This window comes from Daphnia pulicaria, chromosome 1, assembly GCF_021234035.1.
Source record: "Daphnia pulicaria isolate SC F1-1A chromosome 1, SC_F0-13Bv2, whole genome shotgun sequence".
Classification (NCBI taxonomy): Eukaryota; Metazoa; Arthropoda; class Branchiopoda; order Diplostraca; family Daphniidae; genus Daphnia; species Daphnia pulicaria.
The window spans coordinates 40,270,357-40,291,427 of record NC_060913.1 but is presented as its reverse complement, the minus strand read 5'-3'; the positions used below and the strand labels follow the sequence as shown (position 1 = coordinate 40,291,427).

At 44.3% G+C, this 21,071-nt stretch overlaps 2 protein-coding genes and 1 long non-coding RNA gene across 13 annotated transcripts in view; all 3 read left to right on the top strand.

Annotated features, from left to right (window-relative positions):
• LOC124320213 overlaps positions 1–14,770 on the top strand; it is a 103,131-nt gene extending 88,361 nt beyond the window's left edge. For 6 of the 8 annotated variants that reach the window (XM_046782957.1, XM_046782956.1, XM_046782960.1 and 3 more), the window contains 9 exons: positions 3,280–3,381; positions 6,481–6,768; positions 6,922–7,145; positions 8,752–8,878; positions 9,311–9,687; positions 9,818–10,381; positions 10,537–10,828; positions 10,983–11,196; positions 11,283–14,770. In XM_046782957.1, coding sequence (XP_046638913.1) covers positions 3,280–3,381; positions 6,481–6,768; positions 6,922–7,145; positions 8,752–8,878; positions 9,311–9,687; positions 9,818–10,381; positions 10,537–10,828; positions 10,983–11,196; positions 11,283–14,008 — 4,914 coding nt within the window. In that variant the 3' untranslated portion in view covers positions 14,009–14,770. Of the gene's footprint in view, positions 1–924; positions 1,161–3,279; positions 3,382–6,480; positions 6,769–6,921; positions 7,146–8,751; positions 8,879–9,310; positions 9,688–9,817; positions 10,382–10,536; positions 10,829–10,982; positions 11,197–11,282 lie in introns of those variants that run through there. The other 2 variants (XM_046782963.1, XM_046782958.1) reach the window with 2 other exon arrangements.
• Positions 14,771–15,334: 564 nt separating this feature from the next.
• On the top strand, positions 15,335–18,565 carry LOC124320306 (kelch-like ECH-associated protein 1). Of its 4 annotated transcripts, none has more exons than XM_046783124.1 (11): positions 15,335–15,520; positions 15,851–16,113; positions 16,205–16,319; positions 16,396–16,559; positions 16,624–16,773; positions 16,859–16,972; positions 17,034–17,159; positions 17,228–17,456; positions 17,524–17,914; positions 17,985–18,194; positions 18,261–18,565. In XM_046783124.1, the coding sequence occupies exons 2-11, from the start codon at positions 15,937–15,939 to the stop codon at positions 18,409–18,411; spliced, it is 1,827 nt and encodes a 608-aa protein (XP_046639080.1). In that variant the 5' UTR covers positions 15,335–15,520; positions 15,851–15,936; the 3' UTR covers positions 18,412–18,565. The 4 variants fall into 4 exon arrangements, with proteins under 4 accessions (XP_046639080.1, XP_046639079.1, XP_046639081.1 ...); XM_046783123.1 differs by lacking the exon at positions 15,335–15,520 and adding an exon at positions 15,591–15,735; XM_046783125.1 differs by lacking the exon at positions 15,335–15,520 and adding an exon at positions 15,595–15,746.
• Positions 18,566–19,840: 1,275 nt separating this feature from the next.
• LOC124320495 lies at positions 19,841–20,458 on the top strand. Its single transcript, XR_006913931.1, has 3 exons — positions 19,841–19,956; positions 20,134–20,285; positions 20,352–20,458. It is a non-coding gene; the product is annotated as an uncharacterized LOC124320495 (long non-coding RNA).
• Positions 20,459–21,071: the final 613 nt, after the last annotated feature.

The window sequence follows — 21,071 nt, the reverse complement described above, 5'->3', positions numbered from 1 at the left end:
GAACATTTTCATTCAAATGAAATTTCGCCAAATATGAAACAAACAACAACAACAAAAAACAAAACAAGTCAAGCGCCAAAGGTTGGAAGAAGAAAAAAAAAATGACGTTGACGGATGAGATACAGAGTCCTTCCATTTCGGCTTCTGATTTGCTCATGGAGTAATAATAACTACCAGATCAGTTAACTCTCCCTGGACCCTTTTGAAATCATCGGGGTCTTGGTCTGGAAACCAAACCCCCCTCCCAAAAATAAAAAAAAATTCCACTTATTCTCATTTCTTCGTAAAGAAATTTCCATTTTGTTTCCTCGAATCTCTTGCGGAGCGAATCGTCCCTTAAAACAAAAACCAAATCTTCCCACGACGGGAATCTAAAAACAAGTGAAATAATAATAATAAAAAAAAAGGTCGGCCGCGATTTTTATTTTGGGTTTTTTTTTTTTTCGGCACGAAACAAAATAAATTGGACACCTCGCCCACGTCATCGGGCGCCAACCAACCACACACATACCACGCACACTTTACCTGAGCCCTCGATCGTGTCCTAGATATCCATCGGGCGTCCGTCCTCCCGTCTCTCTCTCTCTCTCTCTCGTCCGTGTGTTATTTCAGCACGCCGTTTTCTAATGTTTTCTAGGGAATGAATAAATAAAAGCCGAAAATAAATTCACCGGTGTTTGTGTGACTTTTTGGAGTCAGTAGGTGTGCGGATTGGTCCGGCCCTATAGTAGATATATACGTACGTATATATCTAGGTGTGTCAGGGAATCGTTGAAGCGTCACGGGCGGTTGTGTGGTGGTGCGGTCGCTGCGGCCGTCCGGTGTGTCAATGGAGAGAAACGGGAGATGAAAGAAAAGAATTTTTGATGTGTGTGGGATGATGTGATGATGATGTGTGCGATCGGAGAGCCGGACATTTCCACTGGTTTGCCAAGGCAGTCGGGCGCCAGAATCGTGATGGGCAACATGTCGTTACTGCTAGTTGCCGCCGCCGCTGCTGCTGCTGCTGCTGCTTGTGTTGTTGTGCCTATAGCGTGAGCGTGAGTAGGATGCACAAAGTGGACGAGACCCTTGACGAAGTATGGCCCGTTGATCCGCCCATCTGCGAGATTTTGACGACCTATCTGACTAGCTGGATCAGCTACTCCTCACTGGATTGGGTAGTTTTTTTGGTTTTTTGTCCTGTCGTTTTGCTTTCGTTTGACTTTGTCGTGCCAACTTGATTGTGCTTATTAATCGCCCCAGTGATTAACAAAAAAACGACTCTCAAGGACTAAGTTGAGTGGTTTTTGGCTAACGATTGAAATCTCGTCGATCTTGTTGACTTGATTCACTCACGCTCCGTTTTATTATTCGTTTTTTGAGCGTCTGGGAAAGAAAAAAATGAACAAAATTTCGCCGGGCTGTGAGGGGTGCGATTTGAAAAATGATGTCGTGATGTCATTCTTGAAAGGAAGCGTCCGGTTTTGTAAGAGAGAGAAAGAAAAAAAAAATGAGTTTGAAGTGGATATTGGAGTGGAACGCGTCTTCTTAGCTCACCACCCCCTCCTAGTAGGCTATTGTTGCGCAAGCACAGCTCGTCAATCACGCTTCACGCGTTGCGCCGGTTGGTTCTTATAACGTCTAACTACCACCGTCTATTCTTTTCTTCTCTTCTGCAGCCTTGGTATAGTGTCTGCCATCAGTTGTGCGACCGCAACTCAAACAACAACAACAACAAGGCAATCCAATAATACAATGCGACTAAACTAGTAGACTTTGAATCACCTCCTGGCACGTCAGGAGTGAGTAAAAAACAGCAACAATTTTTTTTTTTTTTTTTCTTTTTAAAGATTCGTTCCATTCAATCGGACGCCACCAGAAAAACCATCGACCGATTCTCTCTCACGTCCTTGGGTCTTTTTCCCTCTTAAAAACGACGGGCACGCGCAAAAATGAGCCTCGGCCAATCCTATACATTCCGAGTCCGGTTCCTTTTTTTTTTTTTTTAATGACATCATTTGCGCTCGATGGACCGAGCGCCGCGCGCCATGTTTCGACACTGGGCGCGCGAGTCATATTGCGCAGCGTGTGTAAGAGGAGCTCGTTTCTTTTCTTTTTTTTTTCTTAACCGCGTGAAGCAATTCCCCTTTTTCTCCTCAAGTGGATTCTTCTCTTTTGACTTTTTTTTTTTTGGACTTTGGTTAACGAGTCGCCAACAACGCCCCACCATCGCACCATCACATGTACGTACCAACAACAGGGAAAAGCGCAAAACGTTTATTTTTTCTTTCAGAAATTCACGCACGATTTTTTTTGCGCGCCATTGAAAAGATAATTTTATTTTTATTCTCCGCAAAATTTCCATTTCACTTTTTTTTTTCGGCGGAGACGAATAGACAAGTTTGTGTATAACAAAGAAAAATTTTGACAATGAATCACGAGATGTGTGTTGTGTTGTGTATTATACGACAAGGATATGATGTCGGTTGCTCTTTCCTCATCACACCCCGGGCCCGGGAGGATTATATTTTTCAGTGTCTCGGGTTGGGTTCAACTGCGGGAGACCGAAAAAATGCAAAGAAATAAAAGTAGAATTCCCTGTATTATATTTATGTTACATAAACACACACACACACACACACACACATATGGAATGAAAACAGAAATGGCGGACAATTGAAATTCAGTATAAGTTTTTTTTTTTTATTTGATTTTATTTGATGTGGAAATTTGGTAACCGGATGCTTCGCCCATCGACTTAACACTCGGTCACGTTTTTCTTTTTTTAAGACATTTCTGGGCCCTACCTTTTTTTCTTTTTCTCTCTCATCCGCCTTTCACCTTTCATTCCGCCGTCGTGAATTTTCAATTCTTTATTTCAACCAGTCGCTTCCGATTGTTCCAGTACTTAACGTCTATTCGATTTTATCAGTTGTTTTAAGCTTTTTTAACTTTTTTTTCCCCTTCCTTTCTTTAAAAGCCAATTAAAAAATGAAATAAAAAGTTGTTGCGTTTCTCGAGAAATTGTTGACGACGACGGACGGACGGACGTCGATGATTTACGGCGGACGAGACGAAGGAATTTCGGTTGTCCTTCACATATTTCTCTCCCCCTCTTTTTTTTCTTTCTTATGTTGTTGTTGTTGTTGTTGTTGTCCCACACGAAAAGGGGCTGCTGCCACACGTTTCATTAACCGAACAATTTATGCATCTCTCGTGTAGTTTCATTTTGGTTTTTTGGGTTTTTTTTTGTTTTGTACGTTCCTTTAATTTGAATTTCGTTTGAAACGTTTGCAGTTGGTGAAACGCTGCGAGGAGGAAATCAATCAGCTGGATCGAGTGCAGAACCTGTTCCCCAACGACCAGCTCTATCTCCACGACAAGGATGCTCTCAGTCTGGTCAGTAACATTTCTTTTATTCGATTTGAACCTGTGATACGCTGGCCCCGCCCTTTATTGCTCTGCCCTTTGCTCAACTGTCGTGAGCGAGGCTTCTCTCCTTTTGCCCTTGTATCATCAAATGTCATTGGGAAATCTCGAAATTCCAGTTATTAGTTAACAACTAGAGATGGAGGAGAAAAGAAAGAAAAATAAACGACGATGATGAACTTTTTCTACTCAACAAAATGGCGACCAACGTGACAAGGGCCCCCTTTTTTTTCTTTTTTACCTTTCGTGGAATTCTCATTCTTTCCCATCTATGGTCATTTTCTTTCGAAGAAAAAACAAGTCGGACCAGCCTCACTGTTTCAACCAGTAACGCAATCTGCTGGAATGGAAGGGGGGAGGGAGTGTACTTCATTGATTGGTCGAATCGCAGCTAAGCGAACCGGTCGACGATTGCGATTCAATGGAATCACGACCGCGATAGTTTCTGGCACGATCAACCAAAAAAAAACAAAACAAAAATCTCCAAAACGCTCAGCAACAGCGGGAGCAACTGGCCAACACGAAACCTGTTGCTTTGCGCATGACCCTGGTGTGGTTTTCGAGGGAGACTGGAACGAACGGCCAGTGGCAACTTTTCGTCAGTTAAGCCCGGCTCTCCTTTTGACCTCCATCCTCCTTATCGACCGTAGTCTTATTTTTCGTTTGGTCGTTAAGTTGGATCAAATAATTGCGCATAGAAAAATGGGCCCCCGACGATTATTACCTTTAGGTCAAATTCTTTTTGATAGATATACTCCTTTTTTTATTTTTCCTCCTCCTCCTTAAATAGCGGATATGTCGTTCGGTCTCTTTACCGATCGTGACTTTCTAAATATGGTTAAAAGATAATGGCCGGCTGGCCCAGCCGCCGCGTACGCCAGTCACAAGTACAAAATTGGCACGCTTGAAAAGAAGAAGAAGAAAAAAGCTGACCAGCAACTATCCGACAAGAAATGATGAAAAATGTTTACTATCATCATCATAATAAAAAAATGGAGAAGAGAAAAAAAACGGACAGGGGAAAACGACAGAGACGGACGTTGCATTTCATTCCCTTTTTTACACATTTCGGTTTGGATGACAATATTCCAGCCCCTCCACAAAACAAAAATGGATCGCACGTCCGAAACTGTAAAATGGGACGCTGCATCTACGACGTGGTACGTTTACGTTCCAAGTGAAATAGTCTTTTGCAGTTTAGTACTTTTAAATGAAGAGGCGGTTATTGTTATCATTACACATTTTTTTCTTCTCCTTTTCTCTTTGTTTTTTTTTTTACGACAAAGTTGTTACCAAAGTAGCGAAGAAAATTGCACGCCGGAGAAAAGATAATATTTTTCTTTTTTCTTTTTTAACAGAGCAGACCGTTCGAAATGCCCGTCTTTTTAGTCCCGCCTTTCAAGTCGATTAAATTTCGTATCAAATTGACGAAGCGCGCGCGCGCGAGCGCTAGTGTGGTTTGAAGTCACACACTTTTTTTTGGTGGGGGTAATATTATTGTTCACGCTCCCGCACGGGGTGTAGTTTGCTCGTTACATAAAAAAAAAAAAAATTTCTTCTTTCATTTTTTTTTTATTTATTAAAATAAAAATTTACGGCCAATTTCTTTCTAGAACATTTGTGCGAGTCGAGTTTTTATTATACGTTTTTACCCCTATTGTTGAGTTCGTGATGTTGTTGTTGTTGTTGCCAAACAACCGCACAATCGTCATCAGCGTTAAAATGGTCGCTTTTTTTTCTTCTTCTTCACTTGTGTTTTTTTTAATGGTCGAGAGTAAGAAACACACACACAAGAAAGAGTGAGAGAGAGAGAAAGACGGGCGGCCTTGGTTTGACGTCAGTCTGCGGGAACAAGCCGAAAAAATTTCGGAACAATGAAAGGAAGATGAAGAAGAAGAAGTTTAAAAAAGAACAGTGCAACCAACAACGTGAAACGCGAATGATTTACGAGTAAACGACCGAACTTGTCTCTAGAAGAAGAACGACCGTCGACGCTGGCTGGCTTCTTCTCGGCTGCACTCGGCTAATGTTCTGCGTGACCGCTGCCGCCGCGACCAAAAATGGTCTTTTGAACCAACGCGCATCATCGCGGACGGGAAAAAAGAATTTAGCCGCAGCCCCTTTCAGTCACTTAAACGAAGAAGAAGAAGAAGAAGAAGAAGAAGAGCCTTTTAGCTGTTAAGGAAAAAAAAAATAACCAAAATGGCCGTGCGTGTAAAAGACCCTGGAAAAGAAATTTCGTTGGTTGATTCTCCACCAAAACGATTCCGTTTCCCTCCCTATTTGAACTGGCCTTGGCCACTCTCTTTTGGCTTGTTGCCTTGGTTGGTGTGTGTGTGTGTTTATAAACCTCGTCATTAGAATCCGAAACCCTCATTACCGTGAATCGCTGCAACTCCCCTGGTGTATATCTCTCCCTCTTGGTGAAAAAGAAACACCAAAATATAGGCAAACTAATCACATGCTGGATGTGATGAGTCGGCGGCCGTCGAGCGGCGATCCACTTATTCAGACTAGAAGAAAAATGGCCCAAAGGTAGTACCACAAGCCCAAGAGAGCCCGGCCAGCCAGCACGTAACCTCAAAAAAGTCCGTCCTCTTCTTCTTCTTCTTGTATTCCGGCCCTCAATTAGTCTGTCTTATTTTCCCCCTTATTCCTTTTTCTCGAGTATTTAGTGTCGACCAAAATGGGAATCGAGCAAATATTTAAGAGAAAAAAGGCAACAGAGACCGACGGACCGACCGACCGGTCTTGTAATGTATCGGGCGAATTTACGAGCCAAGCTGAAGACATAATGTAGCATTATCGTGTCGTAATCCGCATTAGACGTCTTTTATCACTCCGACAAAAAAGAAACGGGGAAGAAAAAATGCTGTCAGAAGGAGCTGGGAGAGTTCCGAGAATCCAGCAGTCGTAGCATCTTTATTATTATCATCATCATTTGAGTTTTGTTTGTTCCCCTTTTAAAAAAATGCGCTACATATACACTGGTGAATGGAATTTCTTTCCCCTTTTTTTTATTTGGTTGAAAATGCTAATTTTTATTTATTTTATATTTCATTTTTGTAGAAGATGAAGGGTCTGATCCGGAAGCGGTCTACGACGGCCGCTCGGCTACAAAGGGCCTTTTCGGCCAAGAGCCTGCGCACCGCCGCCAGCAATCCAGCGGCGGTGGTCAGCGTCACACCGTCGGGCTCCAGCAGCAGCCCAGGCGGCAGTGAAATGGGCGCCGACAGCCCAGCCGTTCACTCGTCGCCGTCCAATTCGACGTCGCTCATGACAACGCCCAACAACAAGACGCCCAATGACAAGGAGAAGAGGCAGTTCATCATGGAGACGTCCGTTCAATTCATTAACGTGAGAATCGCCACCTCGTTTCAAATTCAATTCAATTCAATTATAATCCTCGAGAAACCAATGGGAGATTACAAAAATTGGCAAAAGATGACTGGAATGAGCCCCCCATTAATCACTCCCTCTTGTTTTGGTTTTCCTATTCGGATCTCACAGGGATTGCAGAGTCGCGATCGTCATTTGTTTCTATTTAACGACTTGTTGCTGATCGCCAAGGCCCGTTCCGGCGGTCATTTCAAATTGAAGGACAAGGTGCGCATCTCTGAGCTTTGGCTCTCGACCGGCATCGAAGAAGTGGCCGAAGGATCGGCCGGCAAGTCTCGCGACACTTCATTCGTCATTGGCTGGCCGCCGTCCGTCAACCTGGTCGCCACTTTCAGGTATACATGACCAACTTTTTTTCACACAGACGTACCCGGAGAAACCAATTCTCGTTTGTCCTGTCGTCATGTTGCGACGCGCTTGTCCCCGTCGTAAAAAAGAAATGTTACTGCGGGGCTTCTTTCTTCTTCTATTCTTCTTGTTTCCCTTATACTGCGAATAGGGGTGTAAATATCTAAAATACCAGCAAAGGGGTAATAATATCAGGTGGACAAGGGGAGGGAGGGATGTAGAGGAAATGTATCAAATTCCCAAGAAGAAACGTGTGTCACAGAAAACTTTTCACATTCTCTTCTTGGCTTCCTTTCCCTTGTCTTGTCTGTTTCATCTTGTTTCTTTTTTTCTTCTTCCAGTTAACCTTGCCGGATGAAGCGTGTCATGTATGCATGCACAGTAAGAGAGAGAGGGGGGGGGGGGTAGTTGGAGGTAAAGGTGGGGTTCGCGGAATCAAAGAGCGCCAATCGACCCTCTCCCGTCAATAAACTTTTTTTTTTTAAATGCCCTTGAAAATAAATTTTCCAGCCAGGTGAACTTTTTCTTCTTTTTTTCCTTCAATCCGCAATCCTTCCGAGATGAGACGTCCGATCCGACCGGTTTTTTGGCCCCTTTTGTCTACCAGGAAATCTCAACCAGAAAACAGAACCCCGAGGGAAAATTTTACCTTCTTAGAGGTAGTAGATATACGGATGGATAGGGGGGTGAAAAGGCATGGGAAAATAAGGGTGTGTGGGGGGGGGGACTGGATCTTAATGGGAATATGTGGAGAAAGAGAAAAGTCGATGGTGCTAGGGAGAAAATCCGATGTTTTAACTATCGATAGCTAAATCATTCCACCTGGTTGAATACGGAGAATTCGAGAAATCTTGAGGGATGAAGGAAATAGGTACAGGTAGGCCAATAGGGCGAGGAGCAACGTTGTTTCAGTTTTTGAGAGGAGGTTGGGAAAACGTGTGATGGATATTCTGGGGGAAAAAACCCCAAAAAGAGAATCCAGTTCGCCACAGCATCAGCTCCAGGTGTAGTTGTTTTCCAATAGTGATCCGCGGGCACCGTGCTGTGTGTGTGTTGTTTGTGAGCGGATGCGGAATTATTGCTATTGACAGACCGTGCGAGTGTGTGGGTGTGTGTGTGTGTGTCAGGTGTTGTTTGCTCCACATGCGGTGTGACGATGAAGAAGCTGTGGCGGAAAATGGTTTGTCGCTCAGCTTCGTCGTTCGACGTGCCACCGAGCACTCGACTGACGCTAGCCGCAGGCCCGAGCAGCAACCACGGCGTAATAACGGATAACATTCGAAGGTGGAATAATGAGGTCGAGGATCCATCATCATCCAGATTGGAATTGCAGTGCAGGCGACGCTCCAAATCGGAATCGTATTTGCCCACGAGCGACGACTGTGTCGATGGCCATGCCGAGTATGGACATATCATACGAAACAAAACAAAATAATCCTGTTTTTTTATGAATTGATGAGCTTCTTCTTCTTCTTTTGTGTTTCAAAAAAGCTGCTGGAACACCTTTTCTAGTTATCTTGTCTGCCCATCTGATGAATTGTATTTGTCAAAATTCTTATTCTGACTTTTTCTTCTGATTGTTTGGCCCAATAGTTCGGCAGCGTTGCGCGATCTATGGTGGAACCGGCTGGGCCAGGCCGTCAAAGACGAACGGGACAAGGAGCCGAAAACAACTACCATTCAAATCACCTACCACGACGCCGTCCAGGCTATTGGATACGTAAGTTGTCATAAGAAAAAGAAAAACTTTTTACATTCATTTTTGGGTTGTTGTTTTTGTGGCTTGTTCATAAAAATGAATTGGACTGTTGGCTTTTTTTCTCCCCGGTGCGGACATGTGCTCTGTCGAGCACGTCAAATCGCATTAGCGTGTTACGGCCGGGAGTAGCAAGTAGTTGGCAAAAGAGGACAGCCAGGAGACAACGAACGCGATTGTCTCAAATGAACCGCGTCTGTTTGTGTGTGATGATAAGACTTCTTCCGCCATTTGCGGCGAAGCTAGAGCCATAACTAAAAAAAATTGTAATAACGAACGCAAATGTACACTGCGGGAGGGTCGTGAGTCACAAGCCGGAATTAATAAAAAGAAAAAGAATAAAAGAATAAAAGTACTTGAGGTTTTAATGGATCTCTCGTTTTTCTTTCACGATAGACCAAGACATTGTCGGTGAGTCCCACGGAGACGGTGCGTGACGTCATCAAACTGGCCCTGTCGCACCTGGAGATGTCCGGGACGGCCGACATCAATTCGTTCCGCCTCTGGCTCAAGACGGGCGGCAGCGCTTCGACGTTGACGTCGACGTCGATCGATAGCGACTCGTCGCCTTATCCGCTCATCGGTCACGAACTGCCGTTCGCCATCAAGATGAACTGCCTGAGGGATTACATTGGACGGGCAGCCGTCGACAATGACAACAGCATCCATTTTGAGAGCAACGGCAACGGATTGACGACGCCCATCGACATGCTGGATCACTGCAACAACATCTACAACGCTGATCCGGCCGCCCGCTGCCAGTTCATCCTCAGGTGATTCAACTTTTTTCCCCTACCTTTTCCAGAAATTGCGTCATCGTTGATTTCATCAAGCTGCGCTTTTCCCGTAGACGATAGAAAATTAACCGGAATTCTTTTCTTTTTTTTTAATTTTTGGATGCAGAAGTGTGCAGAAGCCGAGTTTCAACGGTTCCGTCCTGGGAAATGCCAAGCAAGTGGTGGCCACCAAGGGCGCGAATGGCGCCGGCGGCGCTGCTAAAACCAAGAAATCGCCGACCAGGATCCAGAAAGTCTTTCGGCGGGTCCAAAGCAAACCGGACTCACTGGAAACGGTGGGCGCCGGCAATCCGACCTCTCCCACTTTATTGGCAGCAGCCAAAGCTGGCGCTTTCTTTGGCCAGCCGCTCAACAAGATTTTCCCCCAACCGGATCAGCTCCCGCAACCCATCATGGACATGTTGCTGGAACTCAGAGCCAAGGGACCGCACACGGTCGGCATTTTCCGCAAGTCGGCCAACGCTCGCCAGGTGCGAGAGATCCGCGAGCGCATCGACGCCAACGGGTCCAGGATGGACTGGAACGGCATCAACGCCGTCGTCACCGCCGTCGTCTTCAAGGACTTTCTCCGCTCGCTGCCCGACAGTCTCCTCTGCTCCGGCATGTACGACCAGTGGCTCCAGGTGGCCGCCATGGACGGACAAGACTCTGCTTTAGAGAAAATTAAAGGGTATGTTTTGCCATCCATCTGATTTCGTTATTTTTAGGTCGGGAAAAATATAAAAATTGTATTTTTATTTTGGGAAAATGTAGATAGATATTCCGTGTTGATTGTTCATAAATATTTATGTGATCATTCTCTTTTGTTTTTGTTCACTTGTCAAGGTTGTGCGATCGACTTCCCAGCGCTAACGTGACGCTGCTGCGCCATTTTCTGTGCGTGCTCCTGCACATCGTGGCCAATTCTTCCCACAATATGATGTCAGCCTCGAATTTGGCCGTCTGCGTCGGGCCGAGCTTGCTCTGGGCACCCGTGGCCGCCGCTAACGCTACGGCCGCAGCTGCGGCCCTGAATCCGGCCCTGGCTCTCAGCGCCGAAGCCACCGCATCCAAGCAAGTCCCCGCCCTTGTGGCCGTCCTCATTGACAAGTGCTCGATCCTCTTTGGCGCCGAGACGGTAATTTTTTTTAGTTGTTTTTACTTTTTGTTTCACACAATCAATCACGCTAACGCAACCCCCTCCCTCTTCCAACCAGAATTTTTTTAAACAACAGAAAAAATAATCTTGACGTTATTTTATTTTGGTTGTTTTTTTCCTTATTTCACAACAGGCCAATTTGTTGAACGACAAAGCACCGGCTGCCACATCCGCTCCGGAAGCTCAAAACAGTAGTAGGAGAGTGAGTTGTAACACGAACGGCGTGACGACCAACGGACACAGCCGAAGTCGTCAAGCGCCCGTACAGAAACACATGGCCAGACAAGGATTGATGCAGCACGATTCCGGCAATGAGGAATCAGACAGCTTGCACAGTCTTTATCACTGTAATCATTATTATATTATTATTTATGACGTAATAGAAAAGGAACTAATTCTCATCATTTCTTATTATTTTTTAAAATTATCACAGCGGATGTCATGCGCCGAGATGATTCATCCATCGACAGTCTGGAACGAGAGCTGCTGGGTGACGGACTAGAACACGATCACCACCACGTCCATTCGATTCATTTGAGACGCGATAAAATGTCGGTGACCAACTTGTCCAGGGATTCCGGATTAACCCTTTCCGATACTCAACTCTACACACCCGACGAAGACATGGAAGAAGGCAGCGAGTCGTCGTCGTCCGGCCGTGGATCGGACCGTGACAAATCACGAAATGGCGGCGTTCAATTGCGATCCCGATCGACCACAGCCTCGGCGACTATCGTGTCCAGCAGGGCGGATCAGACCCGCTCCATGTACTCTGTGCCGTCCATCCGCGGCAGCGAGAAAAATGGAATTGCAAACGGTTCCGTCCGTCTCTTGGACAGCTACGGCAAGTTGAACGGCGGCCCGTCGAGCTACACGCCCGTTTACGATCATTCGCGACCGGATGCGATTTATCGCAAGATGTCAGACGACGCCGTCTACGCCGTGCCGAAAGCCACTCCAACCGTCGTCCTGGGCGAAGAATATCAGTCGGGTGGATCGCATTTCCAGCGACAGGATTGGTTCAGGCGCAAGTCGCACAACCGGAAGCAATCCGGCGGAGTCAAGTTTGACTCGCCGCCCATGTCGGGAATGATGTTGCGTCGCAGCGCCTCTGACGAGAGCCTGGCCAACGTCAATCAGTCGTCGGAAATCCATTACCATCAGAATTACAAGAAACCGGCCGCTCATCGCAAGGGAAGGGCTCCAGCTCCGCCCGTCGGAACTCGGATGACGATGGACTGTATGGAACTGTCTCGTCGATCGAAATCCGACGCCAATTTGGACATGGAAGGCCTGCGCTTCTGCGTAGACGAACCGGACCGTCGAGTCAACGGGCACAAGAGCCCCAATTACTCCAGCGGATCCATCCGGCCGAGTCATTCCACTCCGCACATTACGGCCGAGGAGCAGGCCTCGACGGCCGATCGGTCATACGATTCCAGCACGCTCAGCGATGACGACTCGACTCCGCACGTTAGCCGATCGAATTCGCGAGGATCAAAAGACTATCGGGCCGTCAATTCCGCCTGGGAATCCACCTACGGAGCGCTGACTGTCCCGGTTCCAGCTCCTATTCACATCATCGTTTCCCAAGATGGTACCGGATCGATCGTCTACCCCAACAGCAACGGAACACCGTCCACCAAACACTCGAGCCGGACCAATACGGGAAGCAGCAGCAGCAGCTCTAGCCGGATGGCCACGACGTCGACTCCGCACCACGAACATCGATCGAGGCAAGCGGAGCGGCGGCCCGTCGTCAGTTGCGCACCCTCTTCCGGTTCGGCCTCTCGATCCTCGCACTACGTCGCGACGCCGCCCACCGGATCGAGCCGCTACGCCGATTACGACACTGTGATCTACGCCAGCAATGGTGGACGTCGCTCTCGTGAGCAGCAGGACACGAGTCTCTACTCCATTCACTCTAACGGCAGTGGATCGCTGAGTGGGACTCCGGATATTCCCAGTTATGAAGAAGCCATGATGAGCCGACGCCAGAGGCATCAGGGCACACCAGTTACGGGCGGTACCAACTGGACGACGTGGAAGGAGAAATCCAACAACAACAGCTTGATTCAGGTTCGCGCCTCGCCCATCCGCCTCAACAGCCAGCAGCCGGACGAATCCGGATGGGACGCCGAAGGCCACACCCCACCGCCTTTGCCGCCCAAGAGCGATCCGATCCCGCCGCTTCCGCCCAAGCAGAAGATTCACCTGCGCTCGCACAATCCCGTGCGGATGCGGATCAATAATTCGGTGCAATCGCCGTCGTCGAGCCGAACGAGGCCCGTGACGATCCACATGGACGCTTCAATCCTGTCGAGTTTGGACGGAAGCGGATCGTCGAGTCCGACTCAGCCACCGTCGCTTCCGCGCAAGGAGCGCAACCGCGGCAACAACGTGAGCGTCGTCTCGATCGAGAACAGCTACACCCCGCTGCATCGCTCGTTCGCTTTCTCTACCCACAACCTCCGCACGGCCATGGAGAACAACGCCGGACGCGTTGAGGAGTGGACTTCGGCCAAAGAGGACGACCAGGAAGCCGAGCTGAGCGACCAGAGCGACAGGAGAGTGGACCAGGAGATCCAGACGTCCGGTCACTGGGCCCAGTTTTGCGAGATTGAAACGCAGACGTCGCTGTCGCCGCAACCCAGTCTGACTCCGTCGGCCTCCTCCGCCGACGAGGCGCCGCCGCCAAAGTTGACGGTCGGTCGCTACGAGAAGAACACGCGAGGCGTCAACAACAGGCGACGGGAAGTGGCCGTGGAAACGGAGCGCAGCCGTCCCAGAACCAAAGACTCGTCCACCGGAAGGGATGGATTGGGGCTTCACCGATCTCACTCCCTCCCTCCGCTGGATAAAGTCTCGTCGGAAGACGGAACGGACGACGAAGACGTTGAGGAAGAGAAGCCAGATTTCCCGAATACGCCGCAGCCGCAGCCGCAATCGCAGAGCTCCGCAACTAGTCAGGCACTCCGGCGGGCTGAAATCAGCTGGAGTGTCTCTCAACTACGGGCTCTCTTCAACGGCAACTCGAGCGTGTCGAGCGGTTCCAGCATTCCGCCACCGTATCGCTCTCCTCCTGCTCACCAGCAGCAGCAGCAGACGCGACAGCGGTCCGAATCAACCGACAGTTACGGAGAGGAATCCTACGTTTGACCATCAAACATTTAAAATTCCTGGAAGGAAGGACCCGATCAAAATGAGATGATTTAATTTTTGTTTCCCCAGCACGAGAGAGAGACGTTACGTACTACGGTTCTGTTCTCTCAATCCCGCCCACCACACCCTGTACACTTATTGAGAAGAAAAATGGAAGGGATGAACAGTTTGAGTTTATTCTGCCGCTCCTCGTTCGAGATTATTCGCTTCAACATTTGCTCCATTATCAACAGTAGAACGTGCTGCAAATATACATTATACATATATACATAAAAGTACATATTACATACATACATGCACACCATGCATATACAATTTTTATATGAGATGTCATTCTGCTCAACATAATTCTTGAGAGGAAAGAAACCCACCCCACATGCTTCCAACCAAGCACAGGTTTTGTACATACAGAACAGCAGCTATTTCGGTTTATCCGTCTCAAACAAAAGAAAAAATTTAAAAAAAAATTATAACTGCCTTTTTTTTTAAATAGAAAATGATTCCACAGGGGCTATCCCTATTATTATTATTATTATTTACCGTTTCCCCCCTCCCCCAATTTTTTCGTATTGAGTTTCATAATTTAAAATGGTGTCCACCAAGTGTGGAATCTCGACGTAGGAGAGCTTTTGTTCTTTGTTCTTTGAATTGAATGGCTGAAAATATGCAAAAGTGCACTTCATTCTTGTACAATATGTTCTACCTTTGTCATCTGTGTAACTCTTCTAAATACACAATCCTTATTTCCATTTTTAAAAATTTTTTGACTTTATTGAATGTTGTCTGGAGAACAAAGCAATCTGAAAGACAATATACTGTATATCATTCAAAGTTCAGACTTGTGACGAAGTATCAAGTCTAAAAATATCTGATAAAAATTAAGGAAGGCCAAGGGTATGTAAAATCTATCTGATAAAACCGACGAAGGATAACAAGTTTTCCATCCTTTTTTGTTGTTTTGTTACTATCAGACTTTGGTCTTTCAACGGTTGCGCAGGGTTGGCGTATTTGGCTCAATGGCTCAGTGCAGCGAACTGCGGCTTGTCGTTATCACGCAGTCGTTTTTTTTTTTTTATTATTTTCTTGTTTCTTGGCTCTCGGCATCACTAACCATGACGAAGCATATTTTTTCATATGGATCTACCCGGGGCCCTGTTGGCTTTACTGAGTAATGCAAAATAGGACTGGTTTTGCCAGTTATTCTTATTCTGTTTCTAAAACTGTACGAAGGAATCAAAAACTTAACAATTCGTAAAAATAGCAATAGTCGCATTCTATATTCAGATTCCAGCACTTTTCTGTCGAGCTCTATAGACTAAATACGTAAAGACACTGACCTACAAAAGAAAAGTCGATTTTCTTTAAGTCATTATAGCACGAGCGCGCGGTTAATTTAGTCCGTCAAGAACTCAAGATCGGTGAAATGAAATTATTTATCGATTTATTCGAAAACTTGTTCGCTGTATAAGAAATCCCCGTGAAGTGCAAAGTAGTTCACGCTTCGCAGAGGTGAGTTGTTTATCGTTTATTCGAATTAAGTCGACTTGGCTGTGTGTACTAAGTAGTCGACTTTTATCTCGAACGTAGCAGTCGAAACTCGAAGTCGAATGTTGATAACCGCGTGCTTGGACGAGGGCGAAGGATAAGTTTACGTCTGTTAAGCATGACAAAGCATTAAAAATATCCTTGTACCTGAAAACAGCTGTGTTTGCACAGCTCTGCCTGTCAGGCTTCAGTATATTTTGTAGTAAAATGTGGTTAACTGAAATCATCCAGAAATGTTTCAACATTGTTTGATGTTTAATAGTGACATTATTTCTTTGTCTGTGAAAATCTTAGGAAAGGGGAGAAGACATTGTCAGAAACAAACGATTCAAACCGAATTCTGTATGGTTCTTCGAAAAGTGCGATTGTTTTAGTTCACAATGGACAGCAATCCTGGTTGTTCAGGATTTTCACAATGTTGGAAAATACGATCACAATGCAACCAGTCTTCCAGCGATCAGAGCTTTGCCTCAGGTTTGGACCCTGCATCATACACATTCACTGCTCAGGGAGAAATGAAATGCTGCATCAAATCATACCAATATGATCTGCTAAAGGTATATACAATTCTTATAATACTTGTTTGACATGTCAATTTCTCAAAAGTTGTCATATCACAGAACTAATTCGTAACCTCATTTCTTTCAGAGTTTGTATGTGATGAAGCATAATCAGATGTTGACAGATGTTAGGCTAGATGTTGTTAACGAAACCTTTCACGCTCACAAAATAGTATTGGCTGCTGCTAGCCCGTACTTTAAAGGTAATACATTATACAGTTAATTATACATTATACAGTTAATCATAAAAAACTGTTAAATAATACAATTTTATATTAGCCATGTTTACAAGTGGTCTCAGAGAAAAGGATGCATCTGTCGTTAAATTGCAAGGAGTGTGCCCAACTGTGATGAACAAACTTCTTACTTTCATCTACACTGGTGAAATTGTTATAAACCAATTAGTTGTCTGCCAGTTACTTCCCACAGCAAATATGCTGCAGGTACATGGCTCAATGTAAACTTATTTACAAGACATAGTAATTACTTTTTCATTTCATTGTTTAGGTATCCCCGGTGATTCAAGCCTGTTGCACCTTCCTTGAAAACCAATTAGACCCAAGTAATGCCCTTGGTATTGCAGCATTCGCTGAACAGCACCATTGTAGTAATTTATACAAAGCTGCAAATGAATTCATTGATCAACATTTTATTCAGGTATGAATTTAAACAACAACAAAAAATGCTTTGAAGTACAAATCAACAGGGCCTTTTAAAAATGAAAAAATCTTGCCAATTTCAGGTTTGTCAGGAGGAGGAATTTTTACAATTGAGTTCTTGTCAGTTAGTGGCTCTAATTCGACGCGACCATTTGAATGTTAGAGAGGAAAGAGATGTATACAACGCCGTTCTAAAGGTGAAGAATTTAATGAATGCTCATGCATTTGCCTACTTCACAATGTAGTTTTATGCTTTAGTGGGTTCGAAGTAACGAAGAGCATCGACGGCCAAAAATGGAGGACATTTTAGGCGCTGTTCGCTGTCATTACCTCTCGCCCAGTTTTCTAAAAGATCAGATGAAGAATTGTGATATATTAAGAAAGGTAAATTGCATACGGTAATCTAAACTGACTAGTTTGTAACTTAATTTTTTTTTATCTTTAATTTACAGGTACCAGCCTGCCGCGAACATTTAGCAAAAATTTTCCAGGAATTATCACTTCATAAATCGCCGTGTGTACCGCAGAGAACTCCATCAGCTCCTTGTGTTCTTTATATTGTCGCTGGCTTCTCACGCCGTTCGCTTAACCTTTTTGAAGCCTTCTCAGTCAGCGAAAACAAGTGGCTAACACTCCCACCTTTACCTAAATCTCTTTCTGGTCTTGGAGGAGCTTTTCTACGTAAAAAAAAAAAAAAAAAATCTATTTATATGCGTCGAAAATATGAACTGTAATTTTTTTTTAATAGGAGGAATGCTGTATGCCGTTGGTGGCCGAGAAAATATTCCGGATGCGTTGGGTCATAGTGGCTATGTAAACGCTTACGATCCTGTTACGAGCACTTGGCATTCGCGTGCCGATTTACTTCAAACTAGGCATCGAGCTGGTTTAGCAGTCCTGGACGGCTATCTTTATGCCGTTGGAGGAGCTTCGGGGAAAACGGATTTGGACACTGTGGAACGCTATAATCCTGAAAGAGATCAATGGGAACTGGTTGCAGCTATGAATACAGCTCGTGTCGGAGTATCAGCAGCTGTTGTCAATCGACTTCTGTACGCTATAGGAGGATTTCACGGTGTTGATCGGTTTAAATCCGTGGAATGCTTCCACCCTGAGAAAAATGAATGGTTATTTGTTAGGTAATGTCTTGTTTGGGAATTCTTTTGACTATTGTGATTTGAAACTAATTTTTGTGTATTTATGTTATAGCGCCATGAATCAGGAACGAAGTGGAGCCGGAGTGGTAGCTGTTGGGCAGTATATTTATGTGGCTGGCGGGATGGGCTTATCTGGACAACTTAGCTCATTTGAACGATACGATACAGAAAAGGATATTTGGACCCAATTGAGCCCAATGTTGACAGCTAGAAGCGCGCTCACCTTAGCAGTCTTAGATAAACAAATTTATGCCATGGGAGGGTAATTTGACATATTCTGTAGTGTAAAAAAAAATACTTTCAACTAATCATTCAATTACTCATTTAGATTCAATGGGACCAGTGTCGTCGATACAGTTGAAATTTATAATCTTGAAACTGATCAGTGGCGGGTTGGCCCTCCACTAAGTTGTCCACGATCAGGTCATGCGACTGCAGTTTTTTGCTCTCCATGTTCTGCGCATTCGACACAGTGTTGATACTACTCATTGAAAGCCTTTAGATATTTCTCTAAACATAGATCCAGTCACGTGGTTTATGTATCAAGTGGTTGAACGAAGATTTGTTTGTACATATCCACATTTGTGTACATAATACTGAAAATAAAATAGGGTGTCTGATGTGCCCACGTTACGCAGTGTTCTGTATATATTTGAACTCGTTTGAAATTCCGAAACTTGACTTGGTTGAATTTGTCATCTGCGTGTCAGGAAGAGATGGGGCTATAAGAATGAACTTTTTCAAAATTTGAACAGTTGAGTGTTAACTTTTAACGAGCTTTTTATTTTGAGTGTGAGCGGACATAGTTTTTATGTTTCTTTTCAACGTTTCTTCTTTCTGACGCTAGACAGCATAGCCTTTGATCATTTTCCAGTATAAGAAGCATCAGTTTAGTTACGTTTATGCAGTCCATTGTAAGAAGCATTAGTTTAGTGACGTTTACTTTGCACATCTCTTAAGAAATTTCTCGCTTCCACTATTAACGAAATTTTGGGTGATAACTGCCAGTTTCTGTTTCAGCAACAAAGCTCACTTGTTAGATTTTTAATAATGTGGGTTTATTTCTACTTCCGGTTTTCTCATTTCTGTCAGTAGTTTAGTAAATATTCGTCTGGCGCACAAAAGAACCACATATTCGTGATCCTCGTCAAATGTTTGGTAAAGTTCATGTTTTTTTTTTGTACTTACGCGTACTTCCGGTTTCAAGAATTATCCTGAACTATAGTTCAGGAAAAATCTCGATTTTGATCGAATTCTGGATTTCGTTTAAATAACACCTAATCGACCCCAAATTTCACGTAGATCACGAATTTCTGGTTTATCTTGTCGACAGCTCAGTAGTTAAGGAGCTATCGATTACTTCCGGTATACTTCCGGAAAATTTGCATGAAACTAACAAGTGAGCTTTGTTTTCTGTAGAATTCTAAAGATTCCATGCTTATTTTAAGCAAAGAGAAATGGTCTTTTTGATTACTTTTATGACTTGTGACTATCTAAGGCTAGGCTTTTAGATATTGAGTTTTGAACGTGTCAAATAGATGGCGTGAAAGAATGTTGTTTGTTGTGTTTGTGTCACATATGGGCTAATGGCGGTTCGTTGTCAAAAGTTCAGCTACTTCTTCTTCGAAAATTACCAATGAATTCGTTGGTAAATTGACTAGATTTCCTGTGCAATTTGTTTGGCATGTGTTCTTTACAGAATATGTGTTTAATAACATCATTATTTCTCCTCCATTTCCAGGAAAAAATGTGAAAGGTGCATGAAGCCAGTACTGTCAACTATTGTGTTAAAAATCCTGGTATCCTACTGAATATGTTATCCAAATGACAGAGTGGTAACAACCAATGCTAGCTTTAGTAAAGTATTGCTGGAACATAGTCAATCTTCTCATCTTTTATTAAGATTCATCACTATTATCGGCTGAATCATTCTATGGGACTTGCCAGATCGCCAACCCAAGCATGGACCAATTTCTCATTCCATCTTCTAGACAACCTTACATAACCGATTGGTGGTTTAGTGTGTAAGTTTACTTGTCATGTCACTGAACTTATTTTGTTGCAGTCTTATATGTATTTAAAGTATTGTTCTGCACTTAAGTCTATCTAATGTTTAAGTTTAATTATTCTTTTAGATCATAGACATCAAGCACGTTGATGCCACAAATTATAGACAAGGTAACTTTATTTTTTATTTACAGGTTTTAGGTTTCTAATGTAGCATGATAGACTTTATGAGAAGTCATGTTTGAAGAAAAAGGACTACACAGTCGACAAGGTTCTTTGCTAACCCGTTGGCTGCTACCCTTGAATCTCCCTGTTTACTTCCTTACACTGGTCCTCTTGATTTGAGGTACTGCTTTCTGTTGCTACAACCTTGTTTGAATATTATCCAAATAAATGTTCATTCTGCTTACAGGGTAATCCTTCGCTACTGATCACACCCACTGGTGAAAACCGACGAGAGAATGCTGTAATCCAAGACTGATACATTGTGTAGTTGTTAGATAAATGACGAGTGCATATCTGGGCTCCCTTCTTTTCTGTGGCCCCGTTTCCCTAACTAACCACTAATCAACGCCTGCCGTTGGTCACTCACCCGCTGTGAAACCAGGAGGAGGGGAGGGCTCTGGTCGAACGGGGACTTGGAAGGCGCATGATCCGATGAAAACTTTTGGAGGGTCATGAGTCTAACCCGGAAGCTTAGTATGACTACATCTCCCCAGTAAAACTGGCCTCGTACTTCTCTCTTCTTCTTGGTCCAGATACTATCTCTGGGGGCCGTAGACAAAACCTACAATTGCATGTGCGAGTTAAAACAAAGCAACCCACTACCCAATGAAACAAAAAGCCATGATTTATTTTTTGCGCAAATCTGCGTTAGTCAAGTTACAAATTTTTTTAATTAAAAAAATCGCGTAAATTTTGCATGTAATCTATTAGTGCAAATCGCGATTCCATGTGTTTGGTAGTTAAGAAAATGGTTTTTTAAGAAAAAAACAATGTTCTGAGTAGCCAAAAAAACTCACCATTGTTTGTTTTTTAAACAACCATCTTCTTAACTACCAAACACATAGGATAGCTATTTGCACCAGTATAGACTAGATGCAAAATTCAACAGAAGTTATTGATTTTGAAA

Excerpts from the sequence above, each read along its gene's own strand:
- LOC124320306 (XM_046783124.1), top strand. The coding sequence starts at position 15,937 with ATGGACAGCAATCCTGGTTGTTCAGGATTTTCACAATGTTGGAAAATA. Across the intron at positions 16,320-16,395 it reads TGCTAGCCCGTACTTTAAAG|CCATGTTTACAAGTGGTCTC; the intron begins GTAATACATTAT and ends ATTTTATATTAG. Across the intron at positions 18,195-18,260 it reads CAAATTTATGCCATGGGAGG|ATTCAATGGGACCAGTGTCG; the intron begins GTAATTTGACAT and ends TTACTCATTTAG.